Raw genomic sequence first — 23,238 nt, forward strand, 5'->3', positions numbered from 1 at the left:
CTGTCGTCTAGAATATTTTAGTATTCTATGGAATCACCATTTGCTTTAGCGACTCAAAATAACCTTTTTTTCATCGATTCTGCTAACTTTTTAAGTCAATTTACATCTAGAAAAGCCCATTCTGCCTTAATTGTCGCTTTAAGCTCGTTGGTGTTGTCAAATTGGCGATTGTTGGCGTAAACTCGTCTGAATAATATACCCCAAATGCTTTCTATTGGACTTAGATCTGGAGAACACGCCGGCCAGTCCATAGATTCTATGAAACAATCGGTCAGATACTGCCTTGTTTCCGTGTTTACGTTGATTCAGACGTTGTCTTGCTGAAAAACGAAGAGCACTTCCCGATTATCCCGAGTCCCCACTATTCATTCGGGATGATGTAAACTGAATATCAAGAGTTGCTTTCGATGTAAATTCACCACAAATCATAGCAGAACCTCCACCGATGTTGCTTTTTGGAAAATAAAAGGGGGCTCTCGCGCAAATCTCTCCAATAATTTAAAAAACCATCGGGTCCATCAAGATTCCATTTTTTTTTCATCCAAAAATTTAACCTTTTTAAAAAATAATATGAAATTGGGCAACATTAAAAATATTCCAAATATCTTACTGTGTCCCAGTTGGTGCTTAGGTTTTTTTCTGCAAGCTGAAGACGTGCCAGCTTGTGCCCTGGCAAAAGATGGGGTCCTTTTCTTATTTTTGATAATTTTAAATTATTGCACCTCTGTAATGTGCGCGAAACTGTTGTTTTTGAAACCTTATTTTGAACAACAGCGGCCAAGTTGGTGCAAGACTTAATCGAGTTAGAAAGCTTTTCTTATGATTGCTCGCTGTTCTCTACTTGATAGAGATAATTTTCCTCCAATGGGCTTCAAAATTTTGTAATTCTCAGGACTCCACAAAAAATTCCGGATAACACAAAGACTTCTGCCTGTTTTTTTTTTTTTGCAATTAATTTGAATAACAGGCCTGAATCCTTGTAGGCCAAAATTTTTCCACGCCCCTCTTGTGATAATATTGAACCCCTCGGCATTTTAAGTTAAATTGAATAAAATTACAATTAAAGTCATTCAAAATAACAATCAGCACCTTCTATCTCTTCAGAAGCTTACTTTCGACTAGTGCCTTATCAATATGAAACGCCCAAAAGACTAGCAAAAGGGCAGCTTCTTGGAAAACGATAACGGTTCTACAAAATAGAGTGAGCTTTCGCACCAGAAAGAATTGACGGAAGTCTTAAGTGTATAACTGTTAAAATGACGCAAAATAAAAGCTACTCCGGAAAGTAAAACTAGAAATTCAAAAATTGTATACCAAAGTTGGCTTATGATTATGAAACGCACCTTATGTATCTTGCCCTCCCAAAAATATGCAACGAAGTGCGTTTATAAATATATATATATATATATATATATGTTCTTAGAAAGGAAGAAATTACAACTCTAGTTAAAAAATCATTTGAAGTTAAAGAAATTTTACTGTTAAAATATAAATGTACATAATATAGAGATATAAATGCAAATTCTGACATGCAATTCCACGCAAATGAACAGTTGTTCAAATCCGAGAGCGTTACTCTGACTTAAAACTTTAGTTATTCTTGAAGTTCGCTGGGCGCTTCTCGACAAAGGCTGTCATACCTTCCTTGCGGTCCTCCTACGTATTGAAAAACAATAAATAAAAGAAATAAGTAAACAAATCCACACAGCAATAAATAATGCAGAACTTCTTTTTAGAAATTTTAGTTTATACTCACAGTCGAGAATGTCGCATGGAACGTCCTGCGTTCGAATTTCAGACCTTCTTGCAATGTGGTTTCATACGCTGTATTCACACTCTCCTTGCAAAGTTGCACAATCAGTCCTGAGTGTGTGCCAATCTTCTCACCCAACTTAACAGCTTCACTGACCAACTGATCTGCGGGCAGCACCTTGCTCACCAAACCCATTTTCTCCGCCTCAACGGCCGAGATCATGTTGCCGGTCAAGCAGATTTCCATAGCCTTGGACTTGCCAACAACGCGCGTCAAACGCTGAGTACCACCAGCGCCGGGGATGGTGCCCAATGCAATTTCTGGCTGACCGAATTTCGCCTTCTCTCCGGCATAAATGATATCGCACATCATGGCCAATTCACAGCCACCGCCCAAGGCGTAGCCATTTACAGCGGCAATAATCGGCTTCTGACAACGCGAAACACGCGTCCAGTCACTCAAGAAATTACCCATAATACATTGGGAATAGGTATTCGGTTGCATTTCTTTGATATCAGCGCCAGCGGCAAACGCCTTCTCGCTGCCGGTGATCACAATGGCGGCAATATTTCTATCACGCTCGTAGTCATCGAGCGCTTGACTCAACTCCTTCATGAGACCGTTGCATAGGGCATTGAGGGCTTTGGGGCGATTCAATGTGATGACGGCGACATTCTTCTTTTCGCCAGTTACTTCATGTTTGATGAATTCCAAATTGGTGGCTACAAAAACAAAATTACTCGGTGTATTAGGATTGCAATGTGTAAGAAAAGTAAATATCAAATTTTGTATTTGTATTTGGTCTTTGCGCACTTATGTATGCATGTACAGTAACTCACAGCTTATTTGATGCAGGCAAAAAAAATTATTAAAAATAAATTATAAAAAAAAATTATTAAATTCAAAATAACGTTGAGAGTTGGACTGTGTGCAGGTGTCTGTACTACATGCGGGCAGTTCCATATAAGTCAAGTTTTTACAATACCAGACGTATGCTTGGAATCGTTGTCTTGGTAGAACCTAAACGAATCCCTAATGCCCATTTTATCCACCCTTTGTACTAAATTATCTTTTAGCAGATCCAGATACATCTCTTTATTCATGTTTCCTTCGATAAATGTTAATTTCCGACACCTCAATAGGACATGCAGCCCCATACCATCACACTGCCCCCGCTGTGTTTAACTATAGAGCGCATATTCATGGTTGAAGCCCGGTGTTTGGTTTTCTCCAAACGCAGGACTTCCCATCAGACCTGAAAAGGTTAAATTTGCTTTCATCCGCAAAAACAACGGACTTCCAGAACGAAATGTCTTTGTTCAAATGTTGTCTGCAAAACTCTATTCTTTGTTTACTGTTACGAGCATTAATCAACGGCTTTTTTCGGGCAGTCCTTCCATGAAAATTTTCTTCGCGCAGCACTCTACGAACAGTTTCTGGGTTACAGATCTTGCCTAAGTATTTTTCGACTTCGTTCCTTTATTTTGGAGCGCGTAAATCGGGTTTTTCTTTAACTTTGCGAACAATCCACCTCTTATCTCCATCATTAAATATTTTATTTGGCGCAGATCTGCCCTAATCTTCTATTCTGTCTTCGTGGCGAAACCTTTCTATAATATGCTGGACAATTGAGGAACTAAAAGTCACAATTTGACGTTGGCTTTTGACCTCTTTATAATGACAAATAACGTCTTCCCTTTTTTCAAGTGAGGTCCGTTTTTTCAAGTTGTCCTATTGTAAACAAAATTAATATTATTCAACTTTTCTTTACAAAAATTCTTTGAGAATGACTTAAGACGCCAAGTTAAACAGAAAATAAATACATTTTACTGTTATGGCATTCTCAGAGAAAATATATAATACCCTACATCATTTAAGCTGTGATCAAAAATGAGAAATATGAGAAAATTATTTGTTTCTATATTTTTTCAGCAAGCTTTGTTTTTGTTATTGTTATTTCTGCAATGGTAAACAGTACATACATATCTCATTACAAGTCGCATACATTTTTTTATTAAATTTAATAAACATCGCGGCATTTTCTTTTTTTCTAAAAAAGTATTACCTGCATCAAATAAGCTTTGAGTCACTGTACATATTAGGAATGTACATTTTTTCGATTTTAACGATCCCGAGATCTTCGGGATCTCGCTATTTCAATTTCGGAAATAAACAAAGGATTTTGTCCAAAAAAAAATTGTAAAAGTAAGAAAATGTATAATATGACACGTTCACATATAAGCAGATTATCTACTTTTTCGTGCTTAACTCCCAATCCGTAATTAAAATGCGAGATTACCCATACAAATTTTCTCTCCCGTAATTTGAGATTATAAAATAACCCAAGATTATAACCATGCTTTTTTAAATACAACCCTGTTTTATCGGTATATATTTTAACGAAAGACAAACGTCAAAGTAAAAACTAAATAAAATGGCCGCCAGCAAAGAAAACAGGTTTGTAGACATAATTCTAATCAAATTTTTCTTAAATATTACTAATTATGCATTAATTTTACAGAAAAAAGCCTGTTGTTGTTGTTGTAGCAGCATAAACATTCCCCATACTTACATACGGGGAATGCTGCTGGAGTGACAGTCCTTGGCCGGATATAAATCCGGGTCGTTTCGGTAACGTAGAACCGACTGTCGTGGAAACGGAAACCTGTCTCCATAGACGCTTTGGCCGGTTATTGCTTATTATAAAACGTAATATCGAATTTCGAATGCGTATTACTGCCATACTTTATTGAAACCTCAGTAGACGTCGCTTATGGATTTCCTTCAACTGTCTATTACTAGCAGGCATTTGCGCAATTAATATAGTTAAACCTTTTCCGTGTCTTTTCTTTGTACCGTTAATAATAATTAAACAAACCATAGACTCCAAAATATTCCACCAAAGCAATTTCTATGAAGAAAAGCCTTTCAACGCAGTGTTGACAGCTCAAAGTACTAAGATTTTCAGGCGAGACGAAAAACGTTTTATGTAAAAATTATTGTAATATTTAAAGAAAATATTGTTCCATCATGAAAATATACAACATTGAAGAAGGTTCTACTATATTTTTTTCAATTTTATATTATGTTTGCGAAAATAACACAAAATTTTGATTTATGACTCTTTAACTGAAATTTTTTCGATTAACTAGTGATATTATCTTAAGTTGTGCCTTTTTAACTGATAAAATGTTTTAATTTTATAAGTTTCCTAACATAATTGAACTCACTTTTCACAACTAAAGAGGCACAATGCAAAATAATATACCACGAAATTTATTACTTTTTACAGTTATAGAGGCAGAACTCAAAATAAAACTCTTTATGTGTAATAAAAGTAATCAGCTGTTCTTGAGCCCATTAACGCAACTAAAAATAATTATCTTTAGTTGATCGTGCAAAAGCAACACACTTGACATAAAAATAGACATAACTGTATTTTTCCAGTTAAAGAAGATATATAGTTATGTGAACGAAAAATGTACAGCAGCTAGAAATGTGTACTCTGAATTAATTTATGCAAAAAACTCAGTTTTGGAAAATTTCGAGTTGTGACCCTTTTGTATTTAGGGTGCGATATGTGAACGTACTTTTAATCACCCTATCGGAAGCCTCCCCTCGGCAGTCAGTTCTACGTTATTGGAACGAAGCTGATTTATATCCGGCCTATCTATCTTTATCGGATGATTTATAATTATTGCAAATGGCATCGTACGTCATTCATATTAGACACTTGTGAATTAAAACGCTGCAGTGTACAAATAGACAAGCGTTAAGGCAAAAATAACGATTTCCATCGCTTAAAATCATTTTTTATCTAGTAAAAAAGTTAGTCGAAAACAAAATTGGATGGTGAACTTTTTTATCTCGTACCATTTAAGCGAAAGTATTAGACTTTAATACATATTCATTTACGTTAAAATAAAATGAAGGAAGTAAATGCAGCTTTTTACAACAGAAACATATCCATATTTGGCATTATTATCATATCTAAAGTTTTTTTTTCGTTTTACTAAAATAATAGGTTTTAATACATATTCATTTATGTTAAAATAGAAAGTCAAGGAAGTCAATGCAATTTTTTACAACAGCGGTATGCATTCCTATATTTGATCTACAGATATGTATATTAATGTGGTTTGCACTTCGACCTCATGGTCTTTTGTGCCCCTCTACCTCATCCAAGCCCAATTTCTTATTAAACTCAGGATGGAGCTGGGTTGGATTGAGCGTATGTGCCTTTCCTGTGACTACAGTTGGCCAATATATCTCAACCTTCTCCGCACTGAATTCCAGGAGAAGGTGCATTCGAGTATTTCTATATTAAATATTTCTATATTCAAAAGAAAAAATAAATAAAAACGTTCCAACATATCCATATTTGCAAAAAAGTTAATATCAAAGTTGTTTTTTTTTTTTTTGCTATGAAGAAGAAATTTTCTGCTACCATTTCGTATGCTTCGTAAGAAATTATTGTACAAATTCCGTAAATCCCTGGATTGTAGGCAAACAGTCACGGGTCTCTGGACTTTTATGGTGCTCACACTCACCAACGTAAACGTACGCCCGTATACGCGGACACAATTAAACTAATGAGAGCCACATGTAAATGAATTCTCACCGCCATTCCGTTCCGTAGTATCGTAGCTGATACGGGCCTACGGGCGTACGTTTACGTTGGTGAGTGTAAGCACCATTAAAAACACCAAAATTCCGGGATCACAGAATTGGCATCTCTTGTCTCATATATAACTTTTGTTTACCCTAAACGACACTCTTGCACAATTTAGACACTGAGGTGCGCGTGATGACAACAATTAGCAGTTACATTAGTTGCGCTCGAGAACACAATAATTTGTAATATGGTAGTTATTTCTCATTTTTGCAAGCAGACGTTCGTTAACGCCGAAAAATTATTCATCACTGAGAGAGCAAAATGACTGTTCGATGCTAGAGAGGCAAAATTTTGTGCTGGAGAAATTTTAGCCAGCAACAATCATCCGGCACAAAAACAAAAGATTGAACAAAATTTATTTCTTTGTGCACTTCTGGCCTTGAGCTGTCCTGAAATTTATAAACACAAACGACAAAGTGCAAAATGTAACCACAAATGTGGTTATGTGAGCATATAAGGTAAAATTATGCTAATTTTTTTGGACAACACAAAAATTTCCAAACTATCTCAGCTGGTATCTCTTCTTCTGCCGGTCTTGCAAGTGATGGACATTTTTTTTTTGTTTTTTCTGCTCTTTGAGAGTATTTTTGCTTACGCTCTTGATTTGGATTAATGACTGGTGATGGCTAATTTTGTTATCGAAAACAATTGTAATGAGAGAAACTATTAGTTGTGACTTTTTATAAACAATGCATATGAAAACGATATACTAGTATTATATAATATTTTTCATTTACTATATATGGAATTGCTATAGGTGGAGAAGATTTATTGTTTTTCCCCGTCGCTAGAAAAAAATGAGTAGTTCGCTAGGCACTTTTGTAATTATTCGTAATAATAATATAAACAATTATTTGGAGCTCGGCTTTGTTGCGGGGCAGCAATATAATTTGTATACACGCGCCTGCATATGCAAATAAAGCGCAACACCCGGCATTTGTGGTTTATTGAACTAATTACATGCATACAGAAGTGAACCAGGAATGCGAGAATAAATTTGTTTCTGTACATCGTACAAGTGCACATAAATGTGCAGCCCTTCTTACAATTTTTTATTTTTTTATTTTTAGATAAAATTTTTTATTTTTAGTGTTTAATTATTATGAATTTTAAGTTTAATTAAGAAATTATTTACTTATTTCTTTACCACCATACTTCTCGCATATGCACATACATATATGTAAAAGACAACGATAGAGAATTGTATGAAGCGACAGTCAAGCCAAACCAAAACACGCTGCTCAAAATTAGTTGCTCAGTCATCATTGCGTAACCGAGAATTTAACACAAAACAACTTTCACATTCCAATTATTAGCTTTGCACTTGCATTCAGCAATAGAAATGCAGATGCATCAAAGAAAGCAATGTGCAAATACCCAATAACACCTATGCAAGTGCATAGATATGTTTCCTTTCCAAAGTTCAAGTTCCGGGCTCTTGCAAATGTAAATACATATGTACATCTGTATATACATACGCGTAAGATTATTTTAGAGGTGATAAGCTGACACGGTGAAGAAACATTCTATCATCCTCGATAAGTTGATATTTTGTGTAAAATTGACAATGGTTCTTACTAACCTGAAGCAAAGAAACGTGGCGTTAGATGCGGCTGCTTTGCGGCTACTTGGAGTACATGTTGAACGCGGCCAGCCAGTAACTTTGCAATGTTCGCCATCTTTATATTTACTGAATATAACACCCACTACAATAGAAATGTATATACAGGTTATAGTATTTTCACATTTTATTATTTTCTGAGTAAATTTGCCAGTACCACCAGCGCGCGTTACTTACGCTTCCAAGTGTAGAAACGGAATAAATAGCTGTAGAGAATTTACAAAGCTGAGAGGGTGCAAATGCAGAAGAGACTCTGATAAGTGTCGCGATTTCGCTAAGCTTTTTGGGCACCGAGAGTATAAGAATAAAATTTGAGAGTACGTTGATCGTTGGCAGCTTCGTTGTGCCGGTTCTTATTATCTTGACTACGAATGTGTATTTGTGTGTGGCTGCTCCACATGAACTATACACGTATAAGTTTGCCTTGATCCCATCGAAAAGTATGTAAATATATTTGTTTTTATATTCCGTTATGTGGGGTGGCGCTCAATTTATTTTACGCAACTGGATTACATCTTTAATTTAAGCCAATGTTAAAAGTTGTAACAGTTTGCATTAAATTCTAATCGAAAATGAAGACCACTGAAGTGAGTTGCGCAATAAATGCACGGCTACTATATTCGTTTTTAAATAAAATGTTTAAAATTGATTACAACTTTAAATTGGAACTTGGACAAAGGCATAAATTAAGCAAGGCTGGCGGTGGCGAGTAGGACACAGGCTTGTAAAAATACCCCATTAAACAACATACCCCCAACAACAACCCCATTAAATAATGTCACTGAATACGCTCCCATATCGTCAAGTGTCTTCTTTGTAGTTATTTCTGAATTTCAGTTGTAAATAGCAAAAATACTAGATTTCGTAGAGATGTTTCCTAAAGGAAGAAACTTATCGGCTTCCCACAAAACAACAACTGTTTGAGCTTGATAACAAGCCATAACGGCATACAGTAACAACAACGGCATACAGTACAAGTAACAAATTCACAATCTCTTGACTCGTGAATGTCGTTGGTATTAAGAAGAGCACAAACGCTCCGCTCCCATAAGAGCCTCGGATTTATATCCGATCAAGGACTGTCACTTCAGCAGCATTCTTCGTATATGTATGTATGAGGAATGTTTATTCTGCTACAATAACAACAAACAAAAAAGCTTACTGAAAATCGTGATGTGAGTACCGTAAGCGAAGAGCTTCAGCAACCTCGGAACAGACGCATTTCTCTGTCACAATTATTTGTCTGCTATTGTAACAGGTTGATCTCGTACCTATTCAAATTATATAACACAGGCTCGGCATGTTTAAACCTGCTTATCCAGAACTTACCCCGCCAAAATTGCACGTTTCCTTGTCTACCGTAAAATGATATCGATGACAACTTATGGTTTAACCGCTTTAAACAGAGTTTGAGCTACTACAACAACCACCCCTCATAGACTTTTTAGGAATACTACCTGAGTTACAGCAAAGATCTACGCATTCCTGTGACATCTACTTACTTGTACTTAATACATAAAATAAAAATTACTACTAAATTCACTTCAGAAATATTCAACATTTGAATTTTTATTGTAAACATAAAAGAAGTGCCTATTTTAAGGCGTATTTGTAAAAGATTATAAAAAAAATATTACTTTTCTACTTTTAAGTATCCACTCATGTACGGTATGGGTCATGACCATTTCCTTTGCGATTCTAAGCGAGGAATTTAGATATACTATATGTACGTACAGCGGTCGTACTCATATAATATAAATTTATTATGACAAGTGATTGAAAATTATAATCAAAAATATTTAATTCAAAGCAAGGTACTTAAGATATGCTAATCAAATTGTAATTCATTGCGAAGTGTAAATGTGTGCCATCAAAATAAATTGTGTTGATAGCAAACTAACGAATATAAATTGCAAACGCAACTTGTAATAAATGTAAAAATCTATGTATGAATATAAAGTGTTCAAAATATTTTATGACAATATTTAATATTTCGACGGTTTTTTTTTTAAATGGCTTTAAAGATTTTTCACTTTTTATTAGGATAAGGCGGCGTGGCGTGGAATTTCCGCTTTTTGAGTGTGCTTTTAAATGGTGTAGCTGCGAACGTTAGAACAAAAAGAAATGCCATTGATTATTTTAACATATAACAATCACAACACAATCAAGGGCTAACTCACCATAGAGGGAATAGAGAGACTCCTTATTGTTGCGACTCGGTGTGCGCGTAATTGTATTGGACGAACCGTTTGTTTGATGATTCTCCTTATCTACTTCCAGTGAAATGTATTGCGTCCAATAATCACCAGCGATCTTCAACAGATTTTGCATGGTGGTGAACTGCATGTATACTTCTGTAAAGATAGCGTGACGATCAGGATCTGCTGACGAATAACCAACAATTGTTGGACCAAATACACGTGCAATATTATCAATCGGCATCAAAACTTCGCGACATTCTGCCACACGTTGAAAATGCAAAATCAAGAATGCTAAAGTATCGCGATTTGCTTGCGGCATAACATCAATTGCCTTAAAAAGGTCTCTTTGTATCTCAGCTTCAGTGGGCTGTTGCACTGCATTGCAGAAATCTATCCATAAATTAGTAGGTATAAGTGGCTCACGTAGTGAACGCAAAAAATCTTTGACACAACCGCACAGCACATGCACATCAATATTGCCCAGGTGTGGTGTGTGTTTGCCACGCAAGAAACGCTCCTTCAACGCCTTTACCTCACGCTCCGAACCCGACACACGATATATACCGACCTCATTGAGCCCGCGCGATTCAATTTCGTTAACGCAGTGCACAATAAGGGCTGGTACCATCGGTGCCACACTCGGTGCATAATCACTTATGTATCCCATCATACCCTTGGTGGTGGGTGTGCCTGACTGCGGAACGCAGCTTACTGTAAGTACCAAACGACAATCTGCATGACAACGAACTGGACAATCCCGGCAGCGCATACCAACTGTACCGAAACGGATTCTGTAAGCCAATAACGAATTAGCAAATAATTTGAAAAAAAAAAAACAAATTTAAAAAACTTACTTTTTTTGGCAGTGTGTACAAGTGTCGGTGCGTATGAAAGTACGTGATGCGAAATTGTGTTGACGCATCAACTGGCCACGCATGGTGGATATTTGGGGCGAACATAAATTAACGGCTGGTGGGCATTTAATTGCAGTCATCGGTGTTATTGGTGGAGCAGTAGCATTCTTGTATGGTGTGCCAGTAGGTGTTGTGCAAACAACTTCCACTGGACTGTCTTCTTTGTCCAAAGCAACTGTAGCAGTAATTGGCTTAACCGGCATAGATTCAATGGTCGATTCAGCGCGTATGGCACCATTTCCGTCTTGTGGAATGGTAACTTTCGTAGTAGCACAAATGCGGTCTGCAGCAGGTGCCACATCTAACACATGTTGTTGTGTACCTACGCCACTACGACGTGTAGTAGATCGTCTTGAAGAAGCAGATGGCGTTGTTGGCAGCCCACCACCACTAACACGCGAGCGCTTTCCGCCAACACAAGGTATAGGATTTTTCGGCAAAGAAGGACGATGCTTCTGCCAGGCGGCGGAAGGGCGAATATCGAGGAAATCATCCTCCGATTGCGTAATAGACAAGTCGGATAGAAATGAACCTGTAGAGTTGATATCATTGCCGTATTTTTCTTCAACAACTCGGTTCATAGATCTTCGCTTGCGTGGCAAAGTGTTTAGAAATGCTAGCTTGTCTCTTGTTTCATTGTTTATGTTGCAATCTTTTTGAACCAAATCCGCTACTGCTATTATTTTCTTTTCCATTTGGTCGCGCTCATGTTCTGCCTCTCGTCGCAACTTGTTTTCTACCTCGAGCAATCGGCGTGCATGATATAATTTTGTTTCTAAATCTGCCATTGATTCGAGCGAAGCATCCAGTTCTTTCTGTATGCGTTGAGCTTCCTTGGCAGTTTCCAAGCATTCTTGACGGAATTGATCTTGTAAACGTAGTACACGTAGAAATTCTACCGGGGAAAGGGTTAGTATCGGGTGCATATTTTAACTATGATGGGAATTTACCTTCTTCTGCGGTGCCATCGGTTAGTACTTGTATGCAACGACGAATATCGTCAAACGTCGCCAAAGTGGACAACGCGGCTGCGGACATATTTATGCTATGTTTCTTCTTTAATACCGTTTAATCACTTTAAGTACAAGTTTACCGCTACTATATCTAACAATTTTCAATGTATTTAGGCAATCTAATCTCTTTACATGTGTGCAATTCACAAATAAAAACAGTTTCTGCAAAATAGCGCACAGATTTGTGCTTTCGAAGAAATTTTTGAGGCAGTTGACCGTTGAATTGAAACAACAAAACCACAGCTGCTGTCAAATGACACGCCGTTAGTTATACTTCAGTGGAAAAGATGCCAGATGTCAGCGCAGAAATTTATCAAAATTTTTTTTAATAATATTTATAATTATTTTTTGAACTGTATAATTTTTAAGCACAAATTTTGTATGAATTTTGAGGTTTACATGATGCAAAGCCAACTTAAATCAAGAATAGATATAATAAGTATAAGTATAATAAGTATAAGTATAAGTATAAGTACCAGATAAAATATGGCACGGAGACTTGAAAATCACTCAACTGTACTCTTTGTTTTCATATGTCTCCATTTTTATATTTCAAAGATACGGTTGAATTGCACACCTGTGTTACATCGAGCAGCTGTTTCTTTCGATTCTGACGGGTGGGAAAAATTAGCAACCAATTTTTACGAATATCTGTGATAACAAGCCGGCATGTTTCTAGCCAATTTATGTCAACACACTCGCTATGTGCTGCGAAGCCCAATCAAATCTCTAGAGTTTGCTCGTAGTATGAGCGTAATGGTAAAATCGCTCAAGTACGCCAAACATGGCGAACCGGTTGAAGTGATGGAGATTGTCGAGGATCAGCTGCAGCAACCAAAGGATAATGAAGTGTTGGTAAAAGTGCTAGCAGCACCCATTAATCCCGCAGATATAAACACAATACAAGGTAATTGTAGTAGCAAACGCATATAGCTTATCTTTCATTTTATGGTTCCACCCTATAATAGTATCTAAATTTAGGTAAATATCCAGTTAAACCAAAGTTTCCTGCCGTTGGTGGCAACGAGTGTGTGGCTGAAGTTGTATCAGTTGGTAAGAAGGTTTCAAAATTGTCTACGGGACAACATGTTATACCTTTCGCCACTGGCTTGGGCACTTGGACTTCCCACGCTATTTTCGCCGAAGAGCAACTTATGCCTGTATCATCGAAAATAGGACTTGCCGAAGCTGCCACTCTTACCGTTAATCCCTGTACAGCCTATCGTATGCTGAAGGATTTTGTAGCTCTCAGTCCAGATGATTGTGTTATACAGAACGGCGCAAATAGCGCGGTTGGGCAAGCAGTGCATCAATTATGTAAAGCATGGAATATAAAATCTGTGGGCATTGTACGGGATCGTCCGGATATTGGACCTTTAAAGAATTATTTAAAATCGCTTGGTGCTACTGAAGTATTAACAGAAGAAGAAATACGTTCTAGTCCACTTTTCAAAGAGAAACATTTGCCCCGACCGCGCTTAGCGCTGAACTGTGTCGGTGGTAAAAGTGCGACTGAGGTGTCGCGACATTTGGCCGACAAAGGTGTTATGGTTACCTATGGGGGTATGTCGCGTGAGCCGGTTGTTGCTAGTACAGCGGCTCTGATCTTTAAAGATATAGCATTCCGTGGTTTCTGGATGACTCGTTGGACAAAGGAAAATTTCGACTCACCACAGCGTACACAAATGTTCAATGAATTATGTGGAATGATTGAGGAAGGTAAATTCGTTGCACCGGTACATGAGATGGTACCATTTCAACAGTTCAAGGAAGCTATGGCGGCAGCTCTAAACTTCAAAGGATTCACTGGCAAGAAATTCATATTGGATATGCAAAATTAATCAAATTAAATGTGTATGTATCTATTGTTGTTTGTTTTGGGAACTTTAAAATTCAATTTTTTCTAATCAAAAATTGTATTGGCTACTGAAAATTAATTCATGCAAATCCAATGCATACGTGCACACATTTATTTTGTATAAGTACTAGGTGTCGTTGTAATTGAGATAATTGACTTCAGAATAAGGTAACAGAATGCACTAATTTGTTATGTAAATGTATAATTCACCCAATAAATGTTTCAAGGCAACTTTACACTACTCCACACTGCAGATCTTAAACATAACATTGGTTTGTAAAATGGCAGACAAAAATTGCTAAGTCAGGATTTATCTCCAGTGTGCAGTCCGCGTTCTTGTAATAGCGTACACATTCCCCACAAATGTTAGGAGAACACTGGTGGAGTGTCAGCTATGTGGAGAACGGTGATGTGTGTGTAGTTGTTATTACTAGCAGTAGTACCTGAAGTTTTACGCCGTAAGATATTATTTATAAGTTGTTTCCCATGGCTGATACGAGCTCGAATGTTTGCTGAGCCAACGAATAGATAATAGACAAATGAAATTAACATTCTTACGTTTTTTTCGCAAATATTTATTTGTAATAACACATTTGTAAAAATCCTTTGTTAGTAAATCATTTATTATCGAAAAAAAGTACTCTTTAATTGCCGATTTCAATTGGATTACCAGACTCTGTATTGAAGAACACTCTCCGTTCGATGCCATCCTCTGTGATAATGCCAACACGTACCACACCACCTGAGCTACCATCATGGTAGATGGCATGTTTCACAGCTTTCACTACAAAAGCCACACAATCTTCTTTGCTCATTTGAGGGCGGTAAGCTTCACGCACAAAGCCATAGATATAGCTTGAACCCGAGCCGCCAATTGTCACCGACTCGCGTTTCAACATGCCACCCAGTGGCACAGAATACACTTGTCCCCCATTACGTTTGTCCCAACCAGCAACAATAATACCAGCCAGTAAGCTGTCACGATAGTTGTAGCAATAATTGCGGAATTCTGATGCTGCTTCTGCTACCAGTGGCTCTTCACCGGACTGATTTTCGTGATAATTCAAAGAGTAGGCGACAATATCAGCAATGGCCTGTGTATCGGCAGCGGAACCACTGCGGCAGCAATAGATTTTATCCGTAATGCGAGTCAATTTGTCTGTAACACGATTGGCTACGAAAAGGCCAGTGCTAGTGCGCGAGTCAGCTCCAATAACTACGCCTCCATCGAATTCCACGGCCATGATGGTGGTACCTGTGCTGACGGCATTATCATGGATACCATAGTCTTGTGAGAAATCCATGTTGCTATATATATTGAATTATATGAAAATTTTAACACAGCGGTTAGCACAAACAAAAATGCGATTCTTCTCCGGTGACTGTGTGTATTTAGAAATGACAGCAAATGCCAAATAGTTAAGTCATGTTCGTGACATTTATGATGCTGCCAGATGATAGCTTCGATTAAATGACTAATTGGAGATTTCGATGGAAATGGAGGAATCTGTGCGTGTATTTATAACTAATTAGCAGGAAAAAATACATTTGTAATAATTATTATCGATAGCACAGAAAACACAGGGTTGTATAGCGAAAGGATATTTATAATATGAGATTATTTTATAAGCACGGATTTCGGGAGAGATAATTTTGTATGCGTAGTCTCGCGTTTTAATAACGTATTGGGAGTCAAGCTCGAAAAACTGTATAATCTCGATATAACTTTACAACACTGGTGATATCTGTCAAAAAATACCATATATGGGAAACTTGGGAACAAAAATAAAATAAGAGTAGTAATTCTGCTGATGAAAATATACATTTCGCCTTGGGAATTCTGATTAATCTTTGGTTTATTTCGAAATAGAATATTTGGGAAATATTTTTAATATAGGCCGAAATATAAATTATAATTTATTTGGTGTCTTTATAAAATTAAATACTACGCAACACGATTTTATTTAGTTGCTTCCTTTCTTTAATTTTATTTGTGTTAACAGCTGGGCGATATTACCTAAGTACCCTCCAGGGGCGCATTCACAAAATTCGGTTTTTTTTTAACTGAGTAATAGCATTGGACTAAGTAGACAACTGAGTAGTAAAGTCCTCTATCGACAAACAACAACTAACACTCTACATGGCTCTCATCATGCCCGTCCTAACGCATGGCGCAAGAGCTTGGACCAATGTGGATTTATTATACATAGGTGACAGCATTCACCCAGCTGAATTTTTCGCCATAGATATGGCTTACGTCAAAATGATATGCTCTGGTTGTATGTATTGGTATGTTTACATTCGTATGTTTACATTTGATTACTGATTTTGACGTGATGCTTGGACCAAACGCAACAACAAATACATGGAGGGTTTTACTTATATGTGGTTGCTGTCACCTATAATAAATTCGCCTTGGCTTGGACGATGACAATATCCAATGAGGCGTGCCTTGGAGTGTTTGAGAGAAAGATTGTGCAGAAGATTTTTGGACCTTTGCACGTTGGCGACGGCGTAGCGAATATAGATCCCAGCGGCTATGTATTCAAATTGTCTTTTTGGTAGACGGTGGCGTTGATCCGGATTACCGTATTATCGAGTGGTATGCAAATTTGCGCACTGGCTGGGATCGTACCCAGTTGTCTCGATTGTTGCCCTCAAGGATGATATTTATAATATATACTTATATACAATTGGTGCTTATGGCGTTAGTCCAGATTACCGGGACAGTTAATCTGATTAAAATTGTAGTGTAACAGACGACTGTTACGTGAATTAGTGAACAGTTGATTTGTTTGGTGGAGAGTTTTGTCAGTAAAAGGTAGATCGCAGGCAGTCAATACGGGTATTAGCATCCCTGTACTAAAAAAAAATTATATATTTTAAAAATATTAAATTGCAATTTTTTAATAAAAAAAAAAAAAATTGATTATTTCTCATTCACAATTCATTCACTGGTGTTTACCGGCAGTGTTGCCACCGAAAATTCCTCTAATACGCCTAAATTGTGGGTATTAAGCTGAGTAGTTGATCCGGATTAGTTGCACTTTTAATTAAGGGGCTATATACAGTTAGAATTTTCAAAAAATCGATTGTTTTTATTTTTTTTTCTTAATGTAAGTACATATATTTAAGAATACACATAGAAAATTTAAAGTCGATGACCAACATTACACGAAAACGGCTGAATCGATTAGTCTCAAATTTTAGCACGAGCTTCTTAAATATATTTTTTAGTAATTAATCGAAGATTTATTCTCACCGATAGAAATTTTTTTTCAAGCAATTTAAGGCCGAAATTTTAGTAAAAAATCGATTTTTTTGAGTTGAGAAACCGCCATTTTGTCAAAAAAATTTATTTTGCTTATTCCTTCGATTAGTTACTAGATTTAACATTACTTTAACGAAATCGGTTTTTTAATTTCAGAGGATCCAGTTCAGAGATATAGAGACCGCAAAACGTCTTTTTTGAGAGCAGCTCCCGGAGATCAGCTGTAGCTCCTTTCCAAACAAATATTTTTACTTTACTTTATAAATATACTTTATACTAAGTCTTAAAATACAGTTAAAAGGTAACATAATAGATGTACAAATTTTTAGACCAATAAATTTAAAAGTTTTCTCAGACAAAATTTTGGAAAATTTGCTTTCTTTCGGCCTTCTAACTGTATATAACCCGTTATATAATCCTGACTAGCTTATTTTGTGTTGTTTGTTTAAATGCATCTTTCTAAACTACCCAGTGTTTTTTTGCAGGTCGGTTATAAAATAATAAAAATGTAAATGCGGAAGGTACCTGATGGTAGTTTCACCAAAAGCGGTAAATTGTGCCAACCACACGTGGAGCACACTTTCAAAAATACTAAATGCCGTTAAGCCATTCAGTTTTCGAGCTAGATTGTGCCTAAACTGTTCAGATATTCGATTCCATAGAAAACTTATGCGGGAATAAGGCGAATATTCATAAGTCAATTCTCCTTGTGTTGGCCGACGTGAACATGATGTTTTGCAGTTGTGCAGATTAGTTAACTTACTGTTAGTAGTCTGGCTCAATCCTCAACTTTTGGAAACAGGGCATTCAGCAAAGCGTTTGTATTTGCAGCAAATTTATCAAGTCCGTTCTTAGACACTTTCCTTTAGAGTTCATCGAATGCCTTCTCTACCGTAATACCATGATACCAAGGCATGCGGTTCAGATTAACTCCGTGTTGTCGAAGATATTGTATACTCGTAGATCTTTAACATTTTTGAGTACCTCGCGAGTTAAAAATAAAAAAAATAGTTGGCGCGTACACTTCTGTTAGATGTTTGGCAGAACTCCTTTTCCTACTGCGTGCGTCTTGATGTTATTCCACAAACCTCCACCTTGGAGTTAGTTTTTACCAAATTAGGGGTAGGCGGGTTTTCAGCGAGCGTGGACCATCGTAACATACTTACCAGCTTTATCGACATACTAATTCCATACAGCTCGGCTGGAAAACCGCTCTCAAAAAGAGTTGCTGGGAAAAGATACCAGATCCTTCTTCGATACACATCTGTGAAGATTATAATTCTCTCATTACTTAGAATGATGCCCGATGAACACTTCTGCCGGGGAAGTTAACGTTGAAGTTGTGTCAAAAGGCGACTGTGTGATTTGATGGTCACAGCTTTTATGTTACATTTTTTGTCTTTTTAAGATAGAGACATGATCTCTGTCCGCCATCCGCAGCCTCTTAGAGGTCTTAAGCCTTAAGGCACTCTTGCTTGCAGATAATTAAAAATACTACAATAATTTTTTGCTTATAATTTTTGGCTTTCAAAACTTAGGACTTGTTATAATTGGCGCGTACGTCCTATATTGAATAAATGAAAACAAAGTTTACACTTCGACCTTAAGATCTTTTGTGCCCTCTACTCATCCAGGACCTCATCCAAACACAGTTGAGTCAATGAAACTAGAATAAAGCTGGCTCGGATTGAGGATATGTTGCCTTTCTTCTGGCCGTACCAGGGTGAGCTGTCGACTTCTTCTTCTCGCTATGACATCACATTTGAGTAGAATTTTTTTTGATGTTTGTCTGGAACTGATCGCAGAAAGAATAGCCTCGCTGCATAATCTGCAGTGACCTATGAGAATGCCAGTGAGCATTCTTAGTTTGTCCTTGGGGAGGTTTATGAGATTAGGTAGGGCACCAATCTCTCTCTTTTGATTAGGTAGGGCACCAATGTTAGGTATTTGGATGAAATTATTCTCCAATTTCGGGTGTGAGTCTTCTTAAACGTACGCTGGGTATTTCACTCTCGATTTCGCACCTATTTTCATGTGAAAATATTTTCAATTTCAAATGATGGTTAAGATAAGATTTTACAGTTACAGTCTGCGTCAGAAGGTTAGTGTTGACGCCAGTACTAACTCAGGTTAGTGTCGTTGGAAACTTTCCCGTAAACGCAACCAAACAAAAATGAATGAGAAGTACGCGAAGCGGTATTTTTATCGGAAATTATCTTACGCCACGGGTACAAAAGATATTAAAAAATCAAAAAAGTGTGTTGTGATGTAGAATCAGCGGTATTAAGTGTACAAAAATGTTGATGACTTTTCCGAGCGTGGCTTGAAGCGAGTGACGACAAAAAAGCAGGATAAAGCGATCGTCCAACTTTTTAAGCGGGACCCTTCTTTGCGACTACGCCAAGCACGCTCAATTCTTGCTAAAAAGGAAATAGGTGTGAGTATCAACACCATCGAACGACGACTGAAAGAGGCGGACATATCTTACCGTCCCATATATCAAAAGCACATTGAGAATCAACAAAACAAGAAAATGGCTTCACAGCAATGGGCTGGCGTTCCCAGTCCCCAGACGCCAATCCCATTGAAAATGAGTGGGGAACTATGAAAACGTAGGCCAGTCCATGATTTGAAGCAACTCGTGCGTCAAGTTCGCAAAATCTAGTCCTGTTTGTCGACGAGCTACGCAGAAAAGCTGGTTCAAAGCATGAAGAAGAAGCCAGGCTATACTCGACAACGATGACGACTACACGGCTTTTTGAGTAATTGTGACTCGTAGTTTTGTACATACTTTCATGCAAAAAAATTTTAAATTTATATATATCTTCGGTTCCTCTTTTCTGACACAGACTGTATATACGTTTTAAAACCACCTTGGATTGATTTAATGCTGAAGCTTTACAGCCGGCAACTTATTGCTTCAGTGGTGTAATTATTTCACTTGTATTATTCCCTTGTTGCTTCTTAAATTTGCTGCTTCACAAATAATATTTGCTTATTTAGTACATTTAATATTTATTTACTTTAATTGCAATTTAGCGACACAGTGGCACACATAAATATTAAAAGTGCAACACACATAAATCCTTTTCCAAAAATTGTCGATGGCATAAATACCGGGCGGTGGATCAATAACTTTCACTACTATGCCTTTGGCAAGTCCAAGTAAGGTATTCTCTCTAGTAGCTGTCAGCTGTCTCTAGCGGCTTACATATTATATCTAACTATATGCATACATACATACATGGGCACATATATATAAAAGATTTACAAGTAATAAACTGGCATTACCATTATTAGGAAACCCTCTCTCCCCAACAATTATTTCATTTGCATTTGCATATACTTATGTATGTATGTAGGTATATCTAAATTAAGGTATAAAGTGTGTACATATACACACACACATGTATTTTTTAGTATACATCTTGGCGCTTACTCTTTTATTTACACGCCAACCAAATAATAAAACACAAAAAAAAAAACAAAAAACGAAGTAGTTACATACCTTATATCGCTCGAATTGAAGATTCGGAATGGAGTACGTGGAGTAAGTCTGAGTGTTAGCCTAAAATGCAGGTCTTGCGTGTCGTGCAGTCCGCCAACTCTACAATTCGGTTAAAATAAAAATAAAACACTGTTAATCTATAGTATCGCAAGTAAGTACTATATACATACATACATACATACATACTTATAAGAAATTCATATTTCTCCACATACCAAAGTGACGGCAGGTAGCCTGCTCGATTGTCTTACTACCTGAGTGACTGACTGCCCGATTGCCTGACTGACGACGACTTGTTCACTTGTTTGCTTGCTAGCGATAATGCTGCTACTAATTGTCCTGCAAGCTCCAATGCGATGACGATGCGAACCAACACGAACGCGCTGGCGTTAACATCGCTGGCTCCAATGCTTGTTCAACGCTTGCAGCGCTTTCTGGGGGCAACGAGCGGTACGCGCGCGCCAACCAACAATGAAAACAGTGACAACATCAGGCGCACTTCAGTCAGTCGCACAGCGTACATGTATGTAGTTAGTGTTTATGTATGTGTGTATGTGTGTGGCTGGTGACGGTGTGGGGGCGCTTGTGTAACATATTGACTCCTGTGTACGCCTTCGTTCTGATTGAGTCAGTCTTCATTTGGATCGCTGGTTTGTTAGACGTTGCGCTCCGGCTAAATTGTGTGCTAAGAAAATAAATTAACGAAAAGAAAGCGAAAGAGTTTGTTATCATATCGAAAATCTATCGTTAAGATATTTTGATTATTTGGTTTTTAAAACAGAAGCACTGTTGACTCGCTCGCATCTAACTACTGTTTACTGGCTACCCCGCGTGTGGCGGGTGGTTTATTTACACACGTCAACAACACCACCATGGCGTCCTTGAGTCGCCAATGTAATCCGCGCGCCAATGTCTTTCTAATGGTCAACTTGGGCTGTGAAATGCTCTATGTGATTGATCAGCGTTTGAAGGCGCAACAAATTTGTGAGGAAAAGTCAACACAAGGTAAACAAAAACAAAAATAAAAACAAAGGTTCTGCTGAGGGTATGTGTGCACGAGGAGCGTGGAGGAGTGCGTGTATATGGGGTGAAATTAGCAATTGAAAATTGGCGGCTTTTGTGCGGTAAATGAACAAGCATTATGGGAATTCGAAGCGGGTGGGCTAATATAATATTTAGAATTCGAATATGAATGGATATGTGTGTATGGGTATGCGCTTACTCAAATTAGACTGCAAGCCAATACAAATTGGAGAAATAATGAGAACCCATCAACTAGGCAAACATTCTTATTGGAATATGAAATTAATGGAATTGTGTGAAAAATTGGTATGCAACGGAATGTGTTATTAAAATGTGGTGAAAACACATTAAAATGAAATAAAATAAAATAAAACAAAATAAAATAAATGCGGTGAAATAAAATCAAGTGAAACAACTTAAATAAAACAAAGTTAAATAAAACACAATATAAAATATATAATAAAATAAAGCAGAGTAAAGTAAAATAAAACGTGAAATAAGATTAATTAAATAAAATTAAAATGTAATAAAAATAAAATAAGTTAAATTAAAATTGAATTAAATATAATTTAAAAAAATATTGAACAAAATATATTATAATAGAAAATAAAATAAAATAAGTTAAACTGGAATGAAATAAAATGAAATTGAATAGAAAAAAATTGAATAAAATACAATAGAAAATAAAACAAAATAAGTTAAACTGAAATCAAATAAAACATAGTAGAGTAAAACAAAATGGCATGAAAGTGAAAATAAATTAAAATTAAGTTAAATAAAATTAGAATGTAATAAAAATAAAATAAGATAAAATGAGTTAAATTAAAATAAAATAAAACAGAGTAAAATAAAATGAAATAAAATTCAATTAAATAGAAATAAAATAAGTTACAACTATATTAGGTTGAATAAGTTAAATTGAAATAAAATTAGAGTGAATAAAATAAGATAAGATAAAGTGGCAGAAAATAAGTTAAACTAAATAAAAAAAATATAAAATAATATTAATAATTTAAATTAAAACAAAACAGAGTAAAGTAAAATAAATAACTTAAGTCCAATGAAACACATTAAAGTAAAATAAAATGAAATGAAATAAATAAAATAGAATAAATTAAAATTTAATTAAAATATAATTAAAAATAAGATAAAATAAGTTAAACAAAAATAATAAAATAAAATAAAACAGATTAAAATAAAATGAATGAATATGGGGAAAACATATAACATAGGGCAACACAACGGACCCAACTTGCGGTCTATGTTGCACTTCGATGCGGGGTCACCCTTAAACCAACCAACCCAAAATAAAATGAAAAGAAATTAAATAAAATTAATTAAGTTAAAGTCAAATAAAATAAAACAGAGTAAAGTAAAATAAAAGAAAATAAAATAAATTAA

General features: G+C 36.4%; 5 protein-coding genes across 5 annotated transcripts in view; 2 read left to right on the plus strand and 3 right to left on the minus strand.

Moving 5' to 3' along the window:
• Positions 1-1,454: 1,454 nt before the first annotated feature.
• LOC128868647 (probable enoyl-CoA hydratase, mitochondrial) lies at positions 1,455-8,311 on the minus strand. The gene is made up of 4 exons (XM_054110960.1): positions 8,227-8,311; positions 8,011-8,134; positions 1,757-2,475; positions 1,455-1,656 (listed from the first exon to the last, which is right to left on the minus strand). Exons 2-4 carry the CDS (start codon positions 8,105-8,107, stop codon positions 1,591-1,593), a joined length of 882 nt encoding a protein of 293 aa, XP_053966935.1. The 5' UTR covers positions 8,108-8,134; positions 8,227-8,311; the 3' UTR covers positions 1,455-1,590.
• Positions 8,312-9,587: 1,276 nt separating this feature from the next.
• On the minus strand, positions 9,588-12,417 carry LOC128868644 (rac GTPase-activating protein 1). Its single transcript, XM_054110956.1, has 4 exons — positions 12,115-12,417; positions 11,105-12,059; positions 10,230-11,041; positions 9,588-10,149 (listed from the first exon to the last, which is right to left on the minus strand). Exons 1-4 carry the CDS (start codon positions 12,200-12,202, stop codon positions 10,079-10,081), a joined length of 1,926 nt encoding a protein of 641 aa, XP_053966931.1. The 5' UTR covers positions 12,203-12,417; the 3' UTR covers positions 9,588-10,078.
• Positions 12,418-12,742: 325 nt separating this feature from the next.
• Positions 12,743-14,281, plus strand: LOC128868645 (enoyl-[acyl-carrier-protein] reductase, mitochondrial). The gene is made up of 2 exons (XM_054110957.1): positions 12,743-13,084; positions 13,159-14,281. The coding sequence occupies exons 1-2, from the start codon at positions 12,847-12,849 to the stop codon at positions 14,016-14,018; spliced, it is 1,098 nt and encodes a 365-aa protein (XP_053966932.1). The 5' UTR covers positions 12,743-12,846; the 3' UTR covers positions 14,019-14,281.
• Positions 14,282-14,586: 305 nt separating this feature from the next.
• LOC128868646 (proteasome subunit beta type-6) lies at positions 14,587-15,446 on the minus strand. Its single transcript, XM_054110958.1, has one exon. The coding sequence runs from the start codon at positions 15,337-15,339 to the stop codon at positions 14,680-14,682; it is 660 nt and encodes a 219-aa protein (XP_053966933.1). The 5' UTR covers positions 15,340-15,446; the 3' UTR covers positions 14,587-14,679.
• A 5,946-nt stretch (positions 15,447-21,392) lies between these two features.
• The window catches only part of LOC128866177 (uncharacterized), a 37,010-nt gene continuing 35,164 nt past the window's right edge, over positions 21,393-23,238 (plus strand). The window contains exon 1 of the mRNA XM_054106705.1: positions 21,393-21,819. Within this exon, the coding sequence (XP_053962680.1) occupies positions 21,687-21,819 (133 nt within the window). The 5' untranslated portion in view covers positions 21,393-21,686. The remainder of the gene's footprint in view (positions 21,820-23,238) is intronic.

The sequence above is a fragment of the Anastrepha ludens genome, chromosome 6 (assembly GCF_028408465.1).
Source record: "Anastrepha ludens isolate Willacy chromosome 6, idAnaLude1.1, whole genome shotgun sequence".
Classification (NCBI taxonomy): domain Eukaryota; kingdom Metazoa; phylum Arthropoda; class Insecta; order Diptera; family Tephritidae; genus Anastrepha; species Anastrepha ludens.